Here is a 22,283-nt window from a genome sequence, read left to right on the forward strand (position 1 = left end):
ATGAGCTGCTGTGAAGGTGCAACGCATTGAGTAGCCAGAGTAAACCTAGCCATGATTGCTCCGAGTTGAAAGCGCTTCCATGTGAGCTGATCAGCCGTCCCCCCGTGTGTTCCGGCAGCAACGTTCAGCTAAAAGGCAGTTCCACATTAAACCGGAGCTGTGAAACAGTTTGACTTGTGCAAATATCATTCATACATAAAAAATGATCATGCTGTTAGTAATGTTTTCCTTTTCATGACATCTGTGGCATCAAAGGTTCTTTTACAACCAGGACTTCTTTTTTTTCTAACAGGTCGTGAAATAAGCCTTATAGAAAATACCCCACACACGGTGCATGAAAACATCAGTCAATTTTAAATATCTATAAATTGTTTTAATATAGAAAAGCTGGTGGAGCAGATGTGGCAGAAAGATTAGAAGAGTGTTTCCTTTCTCTCAAAGGAAGACAATACTGGTGTTCTAGTGTGTAGTAGTGTGCCAATGCAGTCGACACACCGGGTTTAAACTAACTTTAATGTCAAACCCCCGATTCACGCTCAGAGTGAGATAGTCCATACTGGAGAGGTGGTGTGTGGGACAAACAAACACAGGACTTTCACCCAGGAGACCATCTTTTGTGTCCCATGTGACCTTTTCACTCGTCGGCTCGGCAACGAGCTGCAAGGCGCAATAATGCTGCAACAGTCCCGCTTGAACGGGCTGTGTGAAAGGGGCTGAAATGGTTTTGTTGCCTAAACCTAAATTCTGTGAAGACAGAAGATTGAAAACTGCCACGCTGTCCCTGCCATGTGTTGTATTGTGTTGTATTTTATATATTTAAAGATAGAGGGGAACCTAGTCGTCATAGTCTGGAGCATAGGAGCACTGACCGAGCGTCGGTGTTTGACAAGTGAGAATGTGTTGGGCACTGGCTTGGCGGGTTGACGAGACAGGAGACAGACAGAGGCGAGACCTACATTTGTATAAGTTTAGGATTTCATACATCATTAAGAATGGTCTGACTGTATTCATAAGGCCGTCACTGTATCTGCCAAGAGGACGCCCCCAATGTCACATAACGGGAAAGACAGAACTGGGTTTCTTTCCTATAAACATTAAACAACATCACTTATTGTAACAAGGCCTTTTCTGGGCGTCTCATGAAACCCCACTGCACACCACCGACAAAGAGCAAATGAAGTTGCCCACGCCGGGGCAAACTCAAGCCCTGTGAAAAATGTGCTCATTTGGAGCGAAAATTAAACCAACAAATGTAAATAAATAAACAATTCATATTCTCCAAAGACTTCATTCTTCCATATTTCAAACACCACAGCGGCTAATTATAGCCTTAAGTCAGGCGCTTTGATGCATTTTCCCTCAGCAGGAATCCCTGGCTTTTCTTTTCCTGGAAGTGCTTCTCTGTCAGTCCTGAGGTAAACTGCCCGATGGCGCACAGCGGGCTCTGATCACTCTAAGCATATAGCACATTTATCCATGTGTGTTTATGTGCATCCAAGAGAAGAGAAAAAAAAAATAAATGAGAAAGAGTCAACGCACGGCATCTTGTCCATATTCTGAAATGGCACAAGAACTAACACTTCCACGGCCGTCCTAGAAGCAAACCGCAACCCGAGCTTGCTCTTGACATGTTGCAGAAAATGTCTGTCACAGCGCAAATAATACCTTCCTGGTTAAAGTAATGGACTCTCAGTGGTGTGGCGCTCCACGTCTGCCGCTGGCAGGCCCTCAGCGTGTGTGCAGCACGAGCCCAAGATCAACAGCGAAGAAGGCAAGAACCACCCCGAGTGTCGGCGGACCGCCGCTGTTGGGCCCGTCACACACAGGAAGGCTGCTGCTGTCACACTCAAATGCACGAAACCGTAAACTTGTCTAGCCTATATGAAATGCTTGGAAGGGAAGCAGAAAGGGGGGTGGGTGGGTGTTGTGTTCATGCAGGGGTGGAAGTGTATACCCTGGGCAATGCCGTTTCCTCTTGGCTCCCTTCCCAGTCTGTCTCTGAGCCCACACCCCACACAAGCATCCAGGCCGCCTCAAAGACGGGCGACTGTAGCGGGGGTTCACTCTGAGGCTAAAAAGGGTTCTCCGAGCAGTGACGCAGCTCCATCGCTCTCCCCTCCTATTAAAAGTCGACCCAGGGTGACATATGACATCCAGACATGCGGGGAATAATTGTTTTCACTGATGCTCCCTGACGATGCCTCGTCCATGTATGAGGCTCCTTGCCTCGGCGGGCCGACGCTCATGTGTTTCCCATCAGGAAAGTCTGTGGTTACCTTCCTGATTTTGCTGGACTGGAAAAACATAGCTAATATGGTGTGATCTGGAAAAAGCTTTGATGCAGGGGCTTTACAAATAAACCTCCGAATGCCATATGGTTTGCATTCATCTCTTAATTTATTTCCTATAAATGTCTATTGAATATTGTGCAGAGCCAACGTGTGTGTGAGTAACCAGACTTGGAAAACAGAAGGCCGGGGAGAGCAGTTTGTGGCAAAGTGTGATTATTATGATTTGTCCCTTTTTTCTCCCCCCTTCTACTTGTTGCATGATAGATGAGTTGCAAAGTCGTTCCAAAACAAACACACAAGAAAACATGCAAACAATTCCCTTCTGAGCTCAACGGTTCCCGGCTCACCTCACGGGGCCGACACAAAGAAAACCCAACTCATAGAGCAATTAAAAAGCAATATGGTTGTAAGCTTCACCATGACGCATCAACTGACTTTCCCCTATGAAGTTAGATATTGGGTTACCACTGACGGAGAAGTCAACAGACAGCGGGCGTCCAGCGGTGGAGGACATGGAAGTGAGCTCTTCCAAGACGCAGCAGACTTTCCTGCCATGGCTTCCATCACGATGAAGATATAACCTGCCTGATGTGCGAGGCTTCGCCGTGACTACAGGGAGGCCAGCGTTCGGCGTCGGCAGCTGCTTGTGTGGGCGTCAGCTTTGTGAAACGCACAGCGTTTTCTTCCGCGTGCCATATATGCAAAAACAACAAGGAACAAACATGTCAAACGTTCACTTCACAGTCAACAGCAAACGAACAATAGACACATTTTCCATCTGCCCTTGACCTTTTCAACCATGTTGTTTGCAGCTGTGTGAAAAAAAAAATTCACAGGAAGCGACTCATGTGTCGGAGTTTCATTTTCTGCCCACTAATATTCAAGAAACTCACAGCGGGATAAACCCAGAGTGCGAGTGCAGCAGGTTTGAACAAACAAAACAAAAAGTCGTCAGCGTAGATGGAGAGAGCGTGCCTGACAGTAAACAGCCGCCTCGGAGAAAAATGTCACATGCCATTTGGTGGACACTTTAAGCCAAAATGAGACGTTTTTAGCACGTCTGAGGCTTCTGGCAGTGTTAGTGCCACGCTGTGCTGTATACAGAGCGGAGAGCTATTAAAGGATGCACTTGCAGCATGCGACACTTAGCAGCACATGGTAAATATGTACCAGAAAGAATATTCATCCCTCCGGTCCCACCAAATGCATTTTGGTCCGAGATAGTGGAGTCCCATATTTACTTTCAGCGGGGTGAGAGGAGGAGAGGCTATAATCACTGATTGAAATGTAAATGTGAGGCAGCTAACTGAAGTATTAGGGCGCGCAGAGTGGAGATATGAATTACTATCTGTCCGACACATTTTTTCTCATCGGACATTATGCAAATGGAAGTCTGGTAGTATTTGAAAACGAAAATCGATGCAGGAGGCGATAAGTGAGAGTGGTTGACAGAGTAGTTCTGGATATCCGCAGATATTTCATATTCAGGGATGATAATTTGATCATGCAAAATACATTCATTACATAAGGGCCCCTGCATGCTAATAGAAGATGTCCTATGAAGTTAATATTGACTGGATTTGATCATTTAATAAGTAGATGTACTAATCATGCAATGTTTTCTGATTTAGGACTTTGAAAGTTGGATGTTGAAAGCCATGCTAATGGTAGCAAGCTAGGCTAACTTGCTTCCACTTATACTGATTAGAATACACTTAACAGCACAATGGGTCATCCCAAATGCTAAATGTTGTAAAGTGACGGACACCAGAAATCGCTAATTATTGATATATTAAAAAAACAATGTATAAATGTTGAAAGTTTGAGTGTTTCAGTTTCCTTTTGCTTTCGACGGATATGTTTAGAAATATCTTTCAAAAACAAAAAGAAGAGAGAACTATGCACAATAGCTGTTGTATCATTATAGAATATTTACTGACAGAAAATGTTCAAATTTCCCTGGACTCAAAAGTCACTGTACATCATAGAATATGATTTGAATCGAAGGAGAAACCTTTAAACAGCCTGAGCAGAAATAACATCAAAGTGAAGTCTTGCTTGACAGTTTTATCTTTTTCCTCTTGTTTAGAAATGGAGCAGCCTTGACAAGAGGTGGGGAGGGCGGATTAATGGGGGGTGGACATGGCCCGGTCTGCACCCTGCCCAGTTCCCCGTCTGTAAACAATAGGGGTGTGGATTAGTTTGGAAACAATGTGTTTATTTAAAAAGCCCACTTCCTGTATGGACTCAGCAAGTCTCCCATTAATTTTATTGGCGGCGGCTCCAGTTCTGAAAATCATTGTTTAGAGGAGGGAAAAATACAAAACACACCACGCAAAAAGGAACGCTTTGCATCAGCACTTGGTTCCTGTGTGATAGGACGGCAGCATTAATAGAACGGGTGCTAGCTATTTGTGTGTTTTAATCATCTGCAGGGATCTTACAGTAGGTTCAGAGGAAAAACACAAATGAGGAAAATATTTCAATGTTTGTGTTGTGACTGCTTTGGCAGGAGTTTGTTGCTGCGTGCTCTACGTGTACAGATGTGAGTTTCATGAGGAAGGAGAAAAAAAAGAAAGAAAGCCAAACACCGTTTTTTTTTTCTGCTTAGTCTAAATTGCCATGAGCGGTCTACAGAATCAGCCTGCAGGGCCTGAGATTCAGCTGAGGGCTGTGGAGCCCAGGAGCGACGCCCACCATCCCCAACTGCCCAAAGCCACATCCTGTCCAAAAGGAAAAGCCTTGCACTTTCTCCTCAGGAGGAACACATGCATTAACGTGATCTCAATTACCCATAAAGCGGTCCCGCAGCAGCACTCGCACCTCACAGCCTCGTTCCAGCGGCGGTCACATCCTGCCGTACACATGGGCTTCGACTTTGGCTCGTCTGACGGCTGCTGTGGAAAGTTTTTGAGGCCTCCTGGCAGGAAATAAACAAAAGGCCCGATGAGCCTTTATGCCAAACCAATTTTTGCAATACTGAGTAGCCCCGGTGGAGTTTATGAGTTCATTTCTGAGAGTGACACATGAGGGCGGATGAAAAGGCATTAAGAATAAGCAGTGCAACCTTAGCCCATCCAGACGCGTGCTCCGAGGCCAGAGAGTAACAGGTAAACTCGGGGGAGGGTGGTTAAGCCCTAGTTAGGCATGTAAATCCCACCCTTTACAGGCAAAGCGCTCCAGTAGATCCCTGTCAATTTCCTGCAGCTGTGCTCTGGCGGATTTACATGAATACACTCTATCACTAGCGCTTAGCCTCCTGTGTTATACATTTGCTTGCTTTTTTTTGCATATAAAATTGGTTATTTTCTTTCCTTCTTTTTTTTTTTTTTTTTACTTTTTTGTCTTCTGTAAAGAAAGAATGGTTTTATTTACAAGCCACCCGGCATGCCTTCTTTTGTAAATTGACTCCTCAGTTTTGTCCACGGGCCCAGGCAAGAAGGTTAGCTGCCTGTTTCCTGATAAGCTGGCAGAACCTATCAACCCCAGCAAGAAGATAGTGCTCTGTATTTCTGTCATGCTTTATCATCAGCTGGGGTGAAACTAAACCGGTGTTAAGCGAGAGTAGAGGGACCATTTCCCTGGATTACAGGCGTCAACTTTAATTTCAAAGACCACTGGTGTATCCAGGGAAGGTGCAGGCTTCGCTTGCCACAGATTGGCAGCAGGTTCCTGATAAGGACCCAGCAGCGTTGTTCGCATTCACCACGGGGGCCTATTGATCTCAGAGCCGCTGGTTCATTTCATGAAATACAAGGCGAATGGTGTTAGAGCGGCAGGATGGCTCCCTATTCACCAGACACACTGCATCCTGTGCCAAGTTGTCTTGGCTTTGTGTGGTGGCGAACAGGAAACGCACCGCAGGAAGACAGGGTATTTGTCAGGAGTCATTAAGGAGGGTGACAGTTCAAGCTTTTTGCTTGTAGAATACAGTGCAACAAGCTTCAGGGGAAAGATCCTTTTGCAACAAAGCCGTCAGGTTACAACCAAAGTTTTATTCCGCTCAGCGTGAGACGCCCTCGCCGGTCAGACCCAACCTGAGCTCAAAGCCGAGCTTTGGCGTGTCGGCGTGACGTTCACCGTCTGAGAGGAAAATTCATATCAACATATCGAGCGCTTATTCATATTGAAATGTCTGCTCTTTTTTTCCAAAACCAAATTTATGAAGAGCATAATCACAACGTGAGGGCCCTCTTATTTTATTATCAGTGGGTGTTATTATTGGAAAACCATTTCAGATGATATGTCACATGGGAACAAATATCATTTACAAACCACTAATGACTTGCAAACACTCCTCTAGCCTCCGGTGCAGAATGACGGCTCCTCACAGTGTGTGCTCTGCTCGCCTCTCTACGGGGACGTGCTGTGGGATGCGGCGCGCTTTCACAATCAAACAGAATAAACAGGAAGACCTCTCTCTTCCAGCACAGGCCATACAGTGGCAATAACACATGAATTCTTAAAAATCCGCCCATTTAAACATGTCATTACCGCGACTGTCTAATGGTTTTAAGGTGTGTGTTTGTTGCGGAAATTCAAATGAGACACTAAAATATGTACATATTCTCTGCAGAGATGGATTAGGTTTTGGGTATTAATAATTAAGCAGGCGTTATTATTATTACACTTTACATCTTCTGGGTGGATCAAACTCACCTCACTGCCGGACTGCTAATAATGAGTCATCAATAAAACATTCTCATAATGTCAGGGAGACACTTGTGTAGATGCAGGGTCTAATTTTACATGGGCTGACTCGGTCATTAGTTCACTATGGCGTGAATGCCTCGCCATGCAAAACACAGAGGAGGTTACAGAGGTGGCCTGATGTGGCCTGACAGTCAGTGCATCAAGCCACTCCTTCATTAATGTTAATCACCCCGAAATTGTGAATAACCAAATCAGAGCACCTATATGCAAATATTTAAAGCATTTTACTTTTTAATGGAAACGCTGTTTTTGTTTCCGGCTCCATCATTTGCATAGAAATTGTGTCTATTGTGTCGTGCTTCTTTAACCTCAGACTGGCCTGGATGAGCACTGGATCTAGTCATCTAACGCTTGGATAGCAGCTGTAAATGAATAGATGAAGGCGGCGGCACACGGGCAGAAAAGACAATCATATTAAACTCCACGTAAAAGTTTCCCCTCACAGAGATCGTGCAGCCTGTCGGACTTGAAACTTTCCCAAATTTCCCCGAGCTGTAATGAGAAACTAAGAGAAGCTCAGACCAGAGGGAGGGAGGCGTCTTCAATGCCAGCCAGACATAATAAGTTAATGCAAATTGTAACTAGTTAAGCACAGCAAAATAATGTGATACCGTTGTCTGCGGCAGATTGATATTATAATGTTAGCATGTGCGAATAATCACATTTTCTCCCTGATACAATTACATTATTTGTTATGGTTGTATCATAGACCAATAAAAGCAAACATCATATTAGGATTCATGGCACTTTTCGCATTGCGTTATCAATATGTGGAAATAATTGTCTGCTGAGAGATTAAATTACATTATTGTGTATCTTTTTCATGCCTAATAAATAATGATGGATGGCTCTTATTTTCATCACCACCTGCAACCATTTTGTCTTCTTCCCCCTGCAAGTTAAAAATGAGAGAATAAATAAAGAAATAAATGGGGAGCGTGAAGAACCTCGAGCGATACCAACCCCGAGGTTCTTGTAGCTGAAGTTTTAGTGTCTGATCAAGGCGGGGAAACTGTCACTATAAGCCAGACAAACACCCTAAAAGTCAACATGCCACTGTTTATACATCGATTAATCATCTGGCAGGTGCACACTTTAAGATAATGAATACCTGATTGACAAGGGAAAAGCCTTGCAGGGGATTTTGTGTGTAGTGTGACTTCATCAGATAATATTTACAACTGAAACTATTCTTTCATATAATATATCAGTTGTCTGGTCTGATCCCATCACCGACTCCTAAAACAGTGTCAGTTAGAAGCAGCAATGACAAGACTGCATGTATAATTATGCAATTATTTTTTGCCTAAATAATATTGACTTGAATCTACTGCTGAGTTTACAGCACTGAAATAGTTACAAATGATCTATCTCAATCCATGTGGCTTTATTTCCCATCTTTGGAAATTACGGGCCATTTGAAAGGCTGCAATAAAAAAAAGTTGCTGACATTTTTATATTTAATAATTCACATTAAACCAAAGAATTAAATTATGACGAAAAAGTAAAAAATATGAACTATCTGATCTCATCTGAGCTATCAGAAGTTGTAAAACTTATTAACCTGCAAATTAATATTGTTATATTATGGTGGTTTCACATTCAGGTATGATTCAAAATCACAATGACCTGTTTTGCTTCCATACAGATGTGTGTATTTTACCTTTCCAGGCTGTTTTCTAGTACTGACACATTGTCTGAGATTAAGCTGCTGAGCGGCCACCACTCAATCACTCCTTTCTTTTGCATCACCTAAATTTCAATCACCTCATTCGCATTTTGTGACGATAAGAGAATTGATTAGCCACACACTCCAGGAGGCCTCCTGTTGGACTTTGTTTTTCTTTTCTTCCAGTCTCCCAATCATAACCGTCAATACCTGAAACTCCTGTTGCATGTGATGCATTTCTTGGCGGCGCTGTTATGCAGCGATAAAACCAGGTAAGGACATTATAGTCGCCCCACCAGTTAATTGGCATCAGAGAGAGAAATGCTGTTATAACTTCATAACTTCTTAAGTCATGCCTTGTGCACAGCTAGACGTACAGCGTTGTAAAAATTTACATTTTAATGAAATATTTGAATAAGCACTTGAAATTCACTCTACCAGGTCTCCCGGTTCTAAAACCAACATTTCATGTTTGTGTTTTGAATGGCAGCGTCAGAGAAATTAGCATGCCAGTCATACAGATTAGGAGGGCATCAGTGTAAAGTCACAGGCTTTCTCAATCAAGGTTCACTGCAGGTAAACACTACCCATGACATGTTTAAATGATAGCCTTTTTTCTAAAGAAAGGAGGGTGGGGAGCATTCATGGGGAAGAAGAGAAAGCCCATATAGGAATCAGAGCAGGACAGAAGTGAATAGAAATTCAGACGGTTGGCAATATAGGCTATCTACAGTTTACAACCATGCACTTCCTTTTAACTCAATCTGCCAGAGAACCACAGAACTACAATTTAAATTTCCACATGAGTGATGCTTCTAAATCAAAAATAAAATGAATGCCGTTTGTGTGCAATTTCATACGAGAAAATGTGGATTATGTAGTTGTAGATAGCAGCATTTATTAAATATATTGTTGTCGGTGGTTTGACAGTTTGTAACAAGGCTTTAAATAATGTAAGACTTTATCGGTTTGTTCTAAAGGAATAGAGTGACATTTTGGGAAATATACGTATTCATTTTCTGTCTGGCAGTTAAACAAGAAGATAATTGAGGCTAGAGCCAGCAGCTGGTTAGCTTAGCTTCATTTAGCTTAGCTTAGCACAAAGACTGGAAGCAGGGGGAACAGCTAGCTTGCTTCTGTTTCACAACAAAAAAAAATCTGCCTACCAGCAGGTCTAAATCTCTTCAGCTAACATGTTATATCACCGGTTTTGTTATCTTTGTATAGCGCCATGCTAGCTGTTGTCCCCGGTTTCTGTGCTAACCTAAACTAACAGGGTCCAGGCTTTAGCTTCACATTTAGCTCACAGATGTGAGAGTGTATTGATCTTGGCATCTAACTCCCAGAAACAAACCTAAAATGCATATTTCCCCAAATAATTCCTTAAAACACATTGTACTCCAATCAGTTTAAGTGTAAAAAAATAGTCTTAAAAACATTGGCTTCGACGTCACTTGCGAGCTGTGTGGGACCATATCAGAAATCCCTCATCTCTTTTAGAAACGGTCTCAGCAGCAGCCACTTCTCTGTTAATTCACTATGACACAAAGTGCAAGAGCGGGATGCAATTTATTCATGTTGTTTTGCATCTCTTTAATTATTCAAACAAAACATTTCTTACAGTAATGCTAGATGCTGGCACATGACTGCAGGTCAGACAGTGAGCGCGGTTCACCATGGGAGTCACTTTGTTTACAGCGAAGCAGGATCAACCTGAGGCTCCACTCCCCACACCTGCTCCACATGATAACGTTAGGAGTGATGACGCTGCAGCCCAATTCTTGAGCCTTGTTGACGCCGTTTACACCTGAAAATATGTTGAATAAAATATATAATTGTAATATTCCCATTCTCTCCTGAAACAAACCTGGTGTTTCCTATATTTATAAAGAAGTCTGCACAGTTTCAAGATGTTCTGAGTTTATTGTGATACCAGTCTTGACTTGGCTTCAACGAAGACTATACTTCTTAAAAGTGATGGAAGAAACGGTCGGAAGAATGGGTCAAACAAACATATGACTTTCACCCTTGTATCCGCTGTTCGTGTCCGCTGAGTAGTACCGCTAAGTATACTTAACCCTTGTCAGGTACGTCACTTATGTTACCGGTGTTCCCCCAAACCCTGATCTTTTCTTAACCCTAAACTCTTTGATTTCTTTAAATTACCAACATTAATGACGTTTTGAAGAATATGGGACTACCCTGCTTGAAAAAAAAAATCCAAGCAGTCCTGAGCATCTGTATGTGATGAGTTGGGACTGAGAATGTGTTGTTGTCAGGGGAGAATAAATTTGGGGTCGCTATAACAACAAGAGCGATTGTTTCTTGAACCAACAGTACACCAACATTCAGTTTCCATGACAGCACCTGCGTTATATTGTTAGTCATCCTCAGTTAGTAAACTCATCAGTGGATCCAACAGCCCCCCCCCTCCCAACCCTCTGTTACCAAGAGAAGGAGATGTCTGAGCATCTCAGCTGTTTACTCAATGGGCATAATTACCATTGGCTACTCACGCGAGGTCTGCTAACTGATGTGATAAGTACCTTTATACTTTCATCTTCCCTTAGTTCACTTTTTTAATTGCTTGGACTCTCTCAGAAACCTAGCTGTGCCTTCTAATAAAGAAGAAAGCGGGCCCAGCTGTGAATTACTGATTGTTGTGTTGGAGCCGAAGCCAGTGGTAACGCGGGCCTTGTGTTATTGTTGTGTGTGCGTAGGGGTGGGGGGCAGCGAGGCATGCCTTTTGAACAGCAGGTGGTAATTGAAACAAAACAAGGGCTGATTAGGGAAGCGTCTGGCAACTCATGATCCAAACAGCGAGTCGCCGAGGAGCCCAAACACAAGAGCCCTGGAATAAAGTGGTCATCATCTAATTAACAGAACACATTTTAATTACCGAGTAAACCAAGCAGTGCAGTGTGTCAATTTAACTGATGTGGTAAGTGCCAGTTTACAATATCAGAAACAGACAAATAATTGGAATCTAATTACAAGCAGGTCTATTGCACACCAGGGCCTGCAGCCCATCTTAATAAACACATTTTTACATCAAACCATGAATAACAAACACTGCAGGACTGCTAATTGCCTCACTGCAATGTTGGGAGTTTGCCAGCTTTGACTATTTGACTGAAGCTCTTGTGTGAATGGATGAGGCTGTGCCACACTTCAATTAGGATAAAGTGAACTGCGGCCATCAATGTTTGTTTTTGCTCACAAACGGAGGTAAATAATATGAATGGTGATCTGTCTGGTGTATGAAGGGCACAGCAGAGAAGAAGAGAAGAGATCATCACTTAAATATGGGAAATAGCAATATTTGTGATTGATGAGGAAAGCTAAGTGTTATCGCATCAGTTCCCACTTACCTCAAGTGGTATCTAAGGTTGTCGATAGTTTTGGTTTGATTTATCCAGGTTTTGAGGTTTTTAGTTTATTCATGGCACCTCCTGCATAGGAAAAGCTTGCCTGGTTCAAAACCTCTGGAATGGATGGAAGACCATTTCTGCCAGGAATAGAAAAAAAAGGTTATGCATAGTAGTGATAAAATAGTCATGGTAGATCAAAATGAGGATATATTTTTTATAATCTAAATTATTACTTTGTTTTAACTTGCTAACATGTGTGGTGTCTTTGGCTGGAGGAAAAAAACAACCAATTACAGATTTGTTGTCAGAGGGCAGTATACTGTCCAATGTCTTAAAAAAACAAACAGATTGCAGTTTTTAAATGTGTAACTCGGAGAATTATCACTACTTCTAGTACGTTTTTAGAATAGTGTACTATAGTACTAGTATAATAGTACTCTCTTCCCTGATAGTGCATTCGTATCTGTATTGATATCTGTGATTCTGCTCCTGGTATCACTTTGGATTGACACCATAGACAGTATATAATAAGCAGACAGTCACCTTGACATCAGCCCTTGCTTTGTGGAATACCATTTTGAAGCCTCAAGTCTGGCATTTTGGCTGGCGCCATCTTGGATTTTTGCAACCAGAAGTGACACGGAGGTGGAGATAAATACAACTGGACCAAAATAAGACTTTTTTGGCTGACCAAAAATATAACAGTTACATTTCATGAACTGAAAAAAAAAATGTCAAAGGATTCAAGCTGTAAGTCGAAAACTCAGACAACACCAGGATCGGACAATGCTGTGGTAGCGACCTGTCAATCACAAGATAGCCACGTTCAAAAGCATACCCTGCTTTATCATCTATTTTACTCTAAATGGGAACATAATTTCGACTGAGACCATAAACTCAAGTAGAAGTACGATCATTTCCTCGTAGATCATCAGAATCTGACTTCTTTTTGCAACCAGAGGAGTCGCCATCTGCTGGCTATTAAATGAATACAAGTTTAAGGTACATCAGCTTTGGCTTCATTTTTCGTACCCAATGAGTTTGCTGCCAGTTTCCCCGCCCCGTGTGAGGCAGAAGTCTTAACTGCTTTGTTAAGATTATTTTATACTTAAATGTTACTTGGTGACACATCTTTAACGTAATGTAATTACGCCAGCTAACGTTATCTGTTTCACAATTTATGATGTATATTTTGTCAGATTATTTAAATTGACAGACTAATAATAACCAAAGGCTAATGCTAGGCTAACACCAGATATCTTTAGCAGGTGATCACAACTTTAAAAGACAAAAAAAACACCAATGATGGATAATCGATAACAATATATAATAATTTTACAATCCAAAAATCATGGCAACCACAAGCATGTCCTGTATCATTTTTTAGCATCCCTGTTCTGTTGTCTGGTGGTGATACCTACAGCACATTTCTGTTGTGTTTTCTATATTTGCAGTGCATTTTTTTTGTTTTTATGGCCAGAATAGAAATGATTCATAAGAAATGACACCAAAATATAAAGTTTTGTCTAAATTCCACTGGTGCGTTGTCAATGGTCTTCAAGGAGAATCAGATTTATGGTAGAGGGCTGGTATTGGCTGATCATGTCACTGTACCAATATATCCAATGAGACCCAATGTTCCCATAATATTTCATCCACATTTATGGTCTATAATAATATCATATGTTAATGCCTCTCTGTAAGTTATTGTGCAATTAATTTATGTGAATGCTTCTGCTCTGGGTGGTTTTCAAACACAAATACCTTCCATTACTGTGTTCCCTCTAACTGTATGTTATCTGATCCAGTCTGATCAGTGTCATGACAACAACACTGATATACATGAGTCCCGAGCCTCCAGTGAAATACTGCTTACAGAAAGATTGCTTGTGATTTTATATAGTTTCCATTAAATCTTGTCTTTCAAAGGCCTTAATTAATAATACACTTGACATTTATGTTTTCCAGCAATAAGCTAAGCAAGAAACGATTTATGTCACCTAAAGCTTTTTAACAAATCAATGCAACTATTTGTAATTGCTTGTTTCACAAGATTAAAAGTGCTTAGACTTGATCTCTGTCTCCTGTTTAGTGGCCAACATGACCTGTGGCTCTGTCGTAAAAACGCAAGTCGTGGTCATCAGCATTAGCTCCCGTCATCAAATCCATATCCGCTATTATTTCTGGAATTTTAATGCTGTTACAATTTATAGCGTATCAAATGCAGTTACCTAAATTGCTGTTGGAAAAAGACAGTTTAACTGTCTCTTTTTAATTACGATATAATTTAATGTTGAGGCTGATGAGAGTCCTGCCGCAAATGACAAACACAGGTCCGTGTGAAAGAGTTGTTCCGGCCAAAGCGATGAGGAAAACAGCAGAGAGAGGGGGTTGATTCATGCCCTTCCTGTTAACATAATGATATATCGGCTCATATGAGTTGGTGTCCGTCAGAAATGTGTTCTCTTAACTTTTGAAGCATTAATCAACTTAACTGTAGATGGCAGCTAAACACAAAGTCTGTGCTTTGCATTATGTAGCCTTATTACTGCTGCAAGAAGTACATCGTCCGTGTGCAAATCCAAATCAACCGTAAATGTATTCAAACCTAAAATGAACTCTGCACTACAGTAGAGTTCAATTAGGAGTAATGCGGTGAGGGTATGCATCTCCGTGTCGCCACACTGTACAAGACCGTGTGAAGCAAAGAGAGACTTGGAGCGAACGATCGGAACAACCAGCATTTTATTGCATGTTTAGAATGCTCACGTCAGTCATCGCCACTGACTACAACAGAGTGGTCTGCATCAGACAGACGAGGAATGATGAGGAGGTTACACACTGATGGAAGTGATGAGCAATAATATTTCTACAAAAAAAAAAAAAACAGGAAAAAGAAACGACAGAGTACATCATCAAAGCAAAAAATCGAAAGAAAAAGAAAATCTGCTGCAGGATGAGAGCACTGTGACAGCTCCTGGGCTGCCCCCCCTCCCCTCCCTCCCTCCCTCCCTCCCTCCCCCTCCATCTGGAGAAAACCAAAGTGTGGTGTGAGAGAGGGAGAACGAGGGGGACGGAATGACAGCGGGCTGGATGGTCGGTGATGGATGAAACAATGGCGTTTTTTTTTTTTTTTTTTTTTTAGCTCGGCAGCCAGTGTGTGATGTTGGGGGGTCTGATGCCACACGGCCACAGTTTGCAGCGTCCTCCATGTCCCCAGCAGCGTCTAACCTTTGACCTGCCTGCTGTGCTTGGTTTGACTCATTTACAATGACCCTTGAGATAAAAATATAAATATTTTGATGCCGAACAAAGTGTGTGTTTTACCTAGATGAGTGAAATGAACTTTTAAAACAAAACAAAAAAAGAGCATTTAACAATATTCTTTACATCTTGGCACTGCATATTTTTTTCTTTTTCCTATTCATTTCATATAAAATATCATTAGATTGATACACCCTTATATTATTACTGACCACTTAAAACATACCCAACATCCTACCCCCCACCCCCTCCCCCCATCTCTGTGACCCTGGGATTAGTCATGCAAGATATCTCCGTCTTGTAGAGGAAATATACCTGTCTGCCCTTTTCTCAGAGCAGTAATCTTTAACATACAGCCACAGAAGGCAGTGGTTGGACCATCAAAAGGAAGTATCAAAAAACAGCTTAACACAAAGAGGGAAAAAAATCTGTACAAAATGCTTAGGTCAATGATAACAGAGAAAAGTCTGTTTTCTATATTACAGTTTAAAATCCAAAATTGGGGATAATCTCCCCCCCAGCCTGCCCCTGCCCAGCTCACCCAGATGTCTGCGTGGATGATGTGATTTTTTTTTCTTTTTTCTTTTTTAAAGCAAGGATTACTAAGTAAAATACATTTGCAGCACAGTTTGCTATTCCAATACATACAGCAGTTTTTTTTTCTCATAGCTATTTCATAGTTAATACAAAGCAGTTGCGATAAAGCAAACATCATAACACAAATGTAATTTTTGATCTTAAAAAAAAAAAAAAGACAGAGAGGAAAAGACGGGGGAAGAAAGACAAAGGCTATACCGACACGCATGTATGTACAACCTAACATTGGAACGCCCTTAAAACAACCCATCAGAGAACACACTACGACGGGGGGAACGGTGCCACACAGCTGGGTGATGTTTCCACGAACAAAAGGCCTGAGGTTTGGATTGGTTTGGCAAAAAAAAAATAAAAAAATAAAAGATGAAACCTTTAAGATAAACAAGCTCTAATTTCATTTTCCTCTCTTTTTTTTGTAGTTTTCTCTCTACAGTATCAGACTACACATGCAAGACATACAACTAAGTGCAACAGAGTGAAATGTTTGTTTATTTTCTTTTCTGGTTAATTTAATCATTCCCTATAGGTTTGAACTGAGGTATGCGTACAAACGGTTTTCTCATGCTGTTATCTTTAGTAATGTCAAGCTACACATGCTGAGAATGTTCTAATCTACCAGCGCTTTCCTCCTTTTTGAATACCAAACAAACCAGCCAGATGACTGCCGGTTTGTGGATGAGCTCGGCCCTGTTCTCACGATCCCAGCCTGGCTGTAACTGACCCATCCCACAGCTGCCTGGATATTAAATACAACTTCTGGAGACCACAGATTGCCCTTTTCCTCTTTTAGCTAATGAGCGATGAACCTAAAAAATATAATAATAATAATGATAACAATAACTGCCATAAAGTACCTTGTACCCAGCTTATTAGTTGACAGGAGTGTTTTTTTAATATAAAAAGTAATAAGTTGACAGAAACTAAACACAATCATAAAGTCTTGCCAAAAAAAGACGCTAAAGCTCCTAAAAAGTGGCATACAATCATTTCAAAGGATACAAATGAATAAGGAATAAAAGAAGAGAAACATCGAATCATCGTGTGGTCCAGTTGAAGTATAGAATCCGTTTCACATTGTTCTCTGCAAAGCTTTTTCCATTTATCAGTAAATTTTTCCTCGTCGATTTAATCGACATACCCTTTTTGTTGCATACAAATCTGCTCTTTTCCACTCACTGGCCCAAAGACAAAAAAAGACAAAAAGAAAAGTTTCCCTAATTTGGTCATCGTGTAGTCAGACTATCAGCGCCTCCCATTCAGTTTTGGTCACTGCAAACATTACTGCAGCTGTCCTGTTTGAGACACCCCCTTTGGTTTTTATTTAAACAAAAACAACAACAAAAATGAATGAAAACACCAGTTTGAGGATCATTTCTCTCTATTCGATCTGCCGCCAGCTCCATCGCAGCTGCTGAGATCGCCCGGTGGGAGAGAACGGAGGAGAGATATTTGGCCTTATCTGCTATTGCATGGAACATTGACTTTGTAGTTTATCTTTGGTAGTCACAGAACAAGATATTAAAACACATCGACTAAAAAAAAAAAGCCAAATAAAACAGAAAATAAAAATAACACTAATAATAAATACAAAAACTCAAAGTGGTTGATTGCAGTCTTGAAATTCATGGTCTCTGTAAAATCTTCCTCCCTAGCAAAGCTGGAGCGGTTGCTGCTGCATCCCAACACCATGTGCTTCCCACTCGGCTCAAAGCTGCGTGGACGACAACGGCGAGGTCTCCACATTCCCTAAATGGCATGTTCTGTATGTTTGGGCCCTTTACAAATGGAGGTCATATGCTGGAATGTGCAATGTTTAGGTCTTATTGCTAGTCTTGGGGCTTTTTTTTTTTTTTTTTTTAACTCTCTGTGAAAGCAAACAAGCATTTCATGCAGTGTGCGATTTTTAACACTCACTAAAGACTTAAAACTGGTCACGCAGGAATAAAAACTACAGGGAATGCACGTTTAATCTTCAAGCGCTGGATGAAATTGCGGCGTGGAAAAAGCAGACGCGTCTGATTAACAGCGACAAAGTTACGTTCAGGAATCACAATTAGTTGGTCTAAATCATTATCTCTCCGGCGCACACCTGACATTTTCATCTCGCCTTTGAAAAACCAGGAGCTTGTAAGTGATCAGGAATTCTGTTGCGGCTCAACACGCTCTGCCGTGAGGGGCTGTTTTAAAGTATAATTCCATAAGGATAAATCATAACCTGCATGATTTCTCTGTCATTCATTCGCATCTTAAATTAAACTTCATTGATGCGTGGAGAGAGCCTTCATTACGAGTAGTGCATTGCCAATGGACTTCATGAGCAGGAGGGGCAGGAGGGAGGGGGGGAGGGGCGGGCTACGTGTCAGAGCGGTGACTCGTTTTTTTTTTTTCCTTTTGAAGATTGTGGAATAAATGACAGAACAATACTACTTGGTATGTGACATTCTGCTTCACGTGTGTGTTTAAAAGAACATGAAAGGAAATCATAAACATTCATCATCAAGTGCTGACTACACGGAATCTCCACAGCATGGGCATGAGGTCTGATCAGTTTAAAGAAATAATAAAGATGCAACATCAATAACAGCATTGAATGGAAAAGACACAATATGTTGATATTTTATAACCTCTGAACCCCCCCTCCAACGACAAAATAAAAACAAAAAACAAATACACACCCAAATAGAAACATCCCTCCCACCCCGAGATGGAAACCCACGACAAGTGTTGAAGGCAGTGACAATGAACAGAAGTCCACGCTCGCTTCATTCACACACACGAGGTGTAAATTAAACATCAGTCATTCTCCCTCTCTTCAGTTTGTGGTCAGATGTGTGTGTGTGAGAGAGAGAGAGAGAGAGAGAGGGAGGGAGAGAGAGAGCAGGGGGGTGGGGGGTGGGGGGAGACACAACCCCTCTTGCAGTCCACTGAGTGCAGTCCGTCCTGGCTGCGTGGCGAGGGTCTCTGACCGTGAACACGTCGCCCCCCCAGTACCAAACAAGTCCAGCCCACACATGAGCAGAAATGAAGTTTCACTTTTTAAGCTTTACTTAAATCAAAAGTAGAAAGAAATTTAAAAAAAAAATCCCTCATGTGGGGCGTATTCTGTGTTTTTCTGTATGTGTGTGTTCTTGCTATGTATTGTAATGGCACTAAAAAGTTAAGTCGGGAGACATTTGAGAGCTGTCATCAGTGGCTGAGACTGCAGTTCAGTGTTTGTTATCTGCGGAGCGTTTCTGTCTCCCAGATGACCCAGACTGCCTCTGCCTCTGAGGCCGGGGAGGGGCGGCGCTAGCCTTACAGCATGTCATCGTGGCCCTGGTCGTCGTCGTAATCTCTGTGGTGATCGAAATCCGGACTGTGATTGGCAGTCGTTACCAGGGAGAGGGGCCCTTCGTGGTCTTCGGGGTCCAGTGGTTCCTCCTTAACGCTGATGTGATGCCTGGACGAGGAGAAGAGAGAGAATAAAATATGGCTCCGGTTCCGCTTTCCTTAACTCTCTTTTTTAAATAACCTTTCACACGCGTAGGCACAAAATGACACAGACCTGCACTGATTCTGTTTATAGAGAAAGAAACAGGGGAACAAAAACAAATGCCTGGCTTCACTGAGACTGTGAGTCGGGGCCTCACTGGTGCTGATGATAATTTCAGCTTTCTTTTGAGGTATTCCAATCCTGGCGAAGCTGCGGGCTTTTTATTTTCATGGCAACCGACAACAGGGTATTCACTTAGAATTGATAAATGAGGAAGATTAACAACGTGAGACTCTGAGAGGAGAGAATGGACTCTGCGGAGCGAGTGGGCTGCCGTTGTCAGCCTCCTGGTGGCGGAGGATCAGCGGCGCGCTGTGTGTTCCCCTTCCTGCTCGTTAACATGCACAACCTGCGAGGCGGGTCTCCAGAGGACGACCCCGAGCCGGCTTCTATCATTAATCAACTTCAAGCAAACACAGCGACCAGACACCGCCGTACAAGCTTTAAACTCCAGAATTAATGCATATTTTCAACCAAGTGTCAATAAGGGAAGAAAAGCGCTGGCAGGAAAGGCGCGCGAGGAGAGCAGAGGCGGCGCGTTCGGCACAACATTGTGATAAGAAACAGAGCCCTTATGAGAATAATAACGCTGTCACTTGTAAACAAGGCAAAAACATGAGACCCCCCTGCACCCCCCCCTTCCCCAGCTCACAGCCTGGGCAAAAGAGCCACTAAAGAGATGAGATCTGCCAAATTTCTCATTACAGAAACAGAGCAGGAATAAAGCAGAGGGGGAGAGGAGGCCTGGCTATGGCAGAAAGGAGAGAAAAAAAAAAAAACATTATGAGCAGCTGCAGGGGACTTGAGGCTCTAACCCGCGGTGCCAGGCTGCTGTAGCGGAGGTAGAGCGGTGTCAGGATGAGGCACCGGGCTCATTTACTACGACAACAAGGGACAACTGGCACATTCTTCATCACCAAAGCCCACATTTGATTTATTCACACCGGGACGCCTTGTGTGATTTGCAACTATTGTGATGGAGACACTCGTATGCTAATGAGCTGACATATTTTTGTGTGAATTATAAAAAGGGAGGGGGGAAAAAGTAAAGTCAGCTTTTCTATCAGTTTCACATCAAAGTAACTCCACAAGTGCCGTTGCCTCGGGTCTGACTCCGTGGCTGCGGGGCAGACATGAAATTGTTATTATTATGCTTATTGAACTGCATGCTGATTCTACACTTTGCTTATAATTAGCCTTCTCTGGATACCTGATTCTTGTCTGGCTGTTTAAGAGAAGTGCTCTGGTTTCCCCCCAAAAAAGCTGCGTCCTGTAAACCAGCAGCACACGGGCACATGTGGAGAACACATGTTGTCAGACAGTGAAAGCTGGCGATGGAGTTGAATTTGAAACAGTGTGAGCCAAAGCATCATGCTAACAAGGGGACAGTTTTTTTTGTTTTTGCCATGTTAGTTTATTGCTCACTTCCTGAGCAAGAGGAGGCCGCTCCCGTACGTACCGTCTAATGCTCGGTCTGTAGGCATGACACGCAATAAAGTTCTTTAAAAGCAAAAGAAAACAGATTTAACTCATTTTGTGCTTGCATTAAGCTTATAGACATAATTATGGAGAACGCGTTTGTGAGCTCCATCAGCCTAAAGATAGAAGCAGAGGGGCAGAGGGAGAAGCAGGCTGCCTTTAGGCCAGCACACCCATCCTGTCTCTGCCTTTCCTGTTCCACAGCCATGCTCAGAGCTATGTTCACAGTGATTAGGGATGGCACTTTCCTCCATTTGGCCAGGAGCTCATTACTGCACCTTTTTTGTTTTCAGGCAGAATTTCCCCCAAGCTCAGACATTTCAGGAGGCCATCCCCGAGTCGGTGGTCTGCCCCCACATCTGGAAACGATGCAGCGTGTGCTGTATTATTTTAAGCTTCAAACAACTTAGCAGACACTCCTATACAACAAGTGAACGGGAGAGCTGTGGTTTCCACGCCGACCGCAACTTTCCTACATGAGAATATTGGATCATGTCCTCCAGACTAATTACGCATTTGTGTTGTTTTTTTTCTTTCGGAGGCGTCTTTGAATGCGTCGCAGCTCACGCCGGAGCCAACGGGCTCCGTCGCTCTGCGTCCTGGCATTTAGTAAATATTTTAACGAATCGGAATGGTGATTGCGGCGCGACTCAGACAGACAGCAGGACGCAGAAAGGAGAGTTCATAAACTCGCTGTTAAAATAACAAGAGGGGCTCCGGTCTTTTCTTCCTTCGAAAAGGTGGAGTTTCCTTTCCTGCAGGGAGGCTAGCCACAGCTCTGGCCGTGACCCCACACGCCACTCCAATATCATTTATTTATTGTCCTCGTTGTTTCTCTTTCATCTAAAGCCACGTGTTAGGTCACTTTAGAGCATTTTGGGTGGGCACTGACAATGATTTTCTGTCTGCTGCTGCCTCCGTGGAGTCAGCATCTGAGACGCTCTCCTTACACACACTGCGGTGGAGATAGAAAGCGTGGTGTGCCACTCACATAGCTGGCAGGGGCGAGCGTCCCGGGCTGCTGTCACTGCCGTTGCTGTTTCCATGGTCCACCGCTCCATTCATCTCCTCGCGGAAGGCGTTAGCCAGGGATTGGAGGGTGGGACTTCCAATGGAAGCAGTAGTGTATAGAGGTATGTTGTTTTCTGCCATCGAAGCCTGAAAAGCAAAGCCCGAAGCATTAAATGTGAAACGGAAGAAGGTTGTCAGCACTTTCTCAGTTGCCCATCACTCTTTTCACACCCCCTTAAAAACAAAGAGTAGGTGGCTGGGCCTGTGAGACGGAGAGAGACTTTTAGTGTTTTTCTTTTCAGTTCTGAGGCAGCTAAAGATGAGGTCACTTCTTAAGTTTCTTTTTTCTTACCTGG

At 42.7% G+C, this 22,283-nt stretch overlaps 2 protein-coding genes across 8 annotated transcripts in view; both read right to left on the reverse strand.

Moving 5' to 3' along the window:
* mdfic2 (MyoD family inhibitor domain containing 2) overlaps positions 1–22,283 on the reverse strand; it is a 230,463-nt gene that overhangs the window by 44,942 nt on the left and 163,238 nt on the right. The gene's annotated exons all lie outside the window — the stretch shown is intronic.
* foxp1b (forkhead box P1b) overlaps positions 14,772–22,283 on the reverse strand; it is a 145,642-nt gene continuing 138,130 nt past the window's right edge. For all 7 annotated transcript variants that reach the window (XM_084037673.1, XM_084037676.1, XM_084037675.1 and 4 more), the window contains 3 exons: positions 22,280–22,283; positions 21,908–22,074; positions 14,772–19,344 (listed from right to left, as the gene is read on the reverse strand). The exon at positions 22,280–22,283 is cut by the window's right edge and continues 66 nt beyond it. In XM_084037673.1, coding sequence (XP_083893799.1) covers positions 19,200–19,344; positions 21,908–22,074; positions 22,280–22,283 — 316 coding nt within the window. In that variant the 3' untranslated portion in view covers positions 14,772–19,199. The remainder of the gene's footprint in view (positions 19,345–21,907; positions 22,075–22,279) is intronic.

Source organism: Eutrigla gurnardus (genome assembly GCF_963514095.1).
Source record: "Eutrigla gurnardus genome assembly, chromosome: 2".
NCBI lineage: Eukaryota > Metazoa > Chordata > Actinopteri > Perciformes > Triglidae > Eutrigla > Eutrigla gurnardus.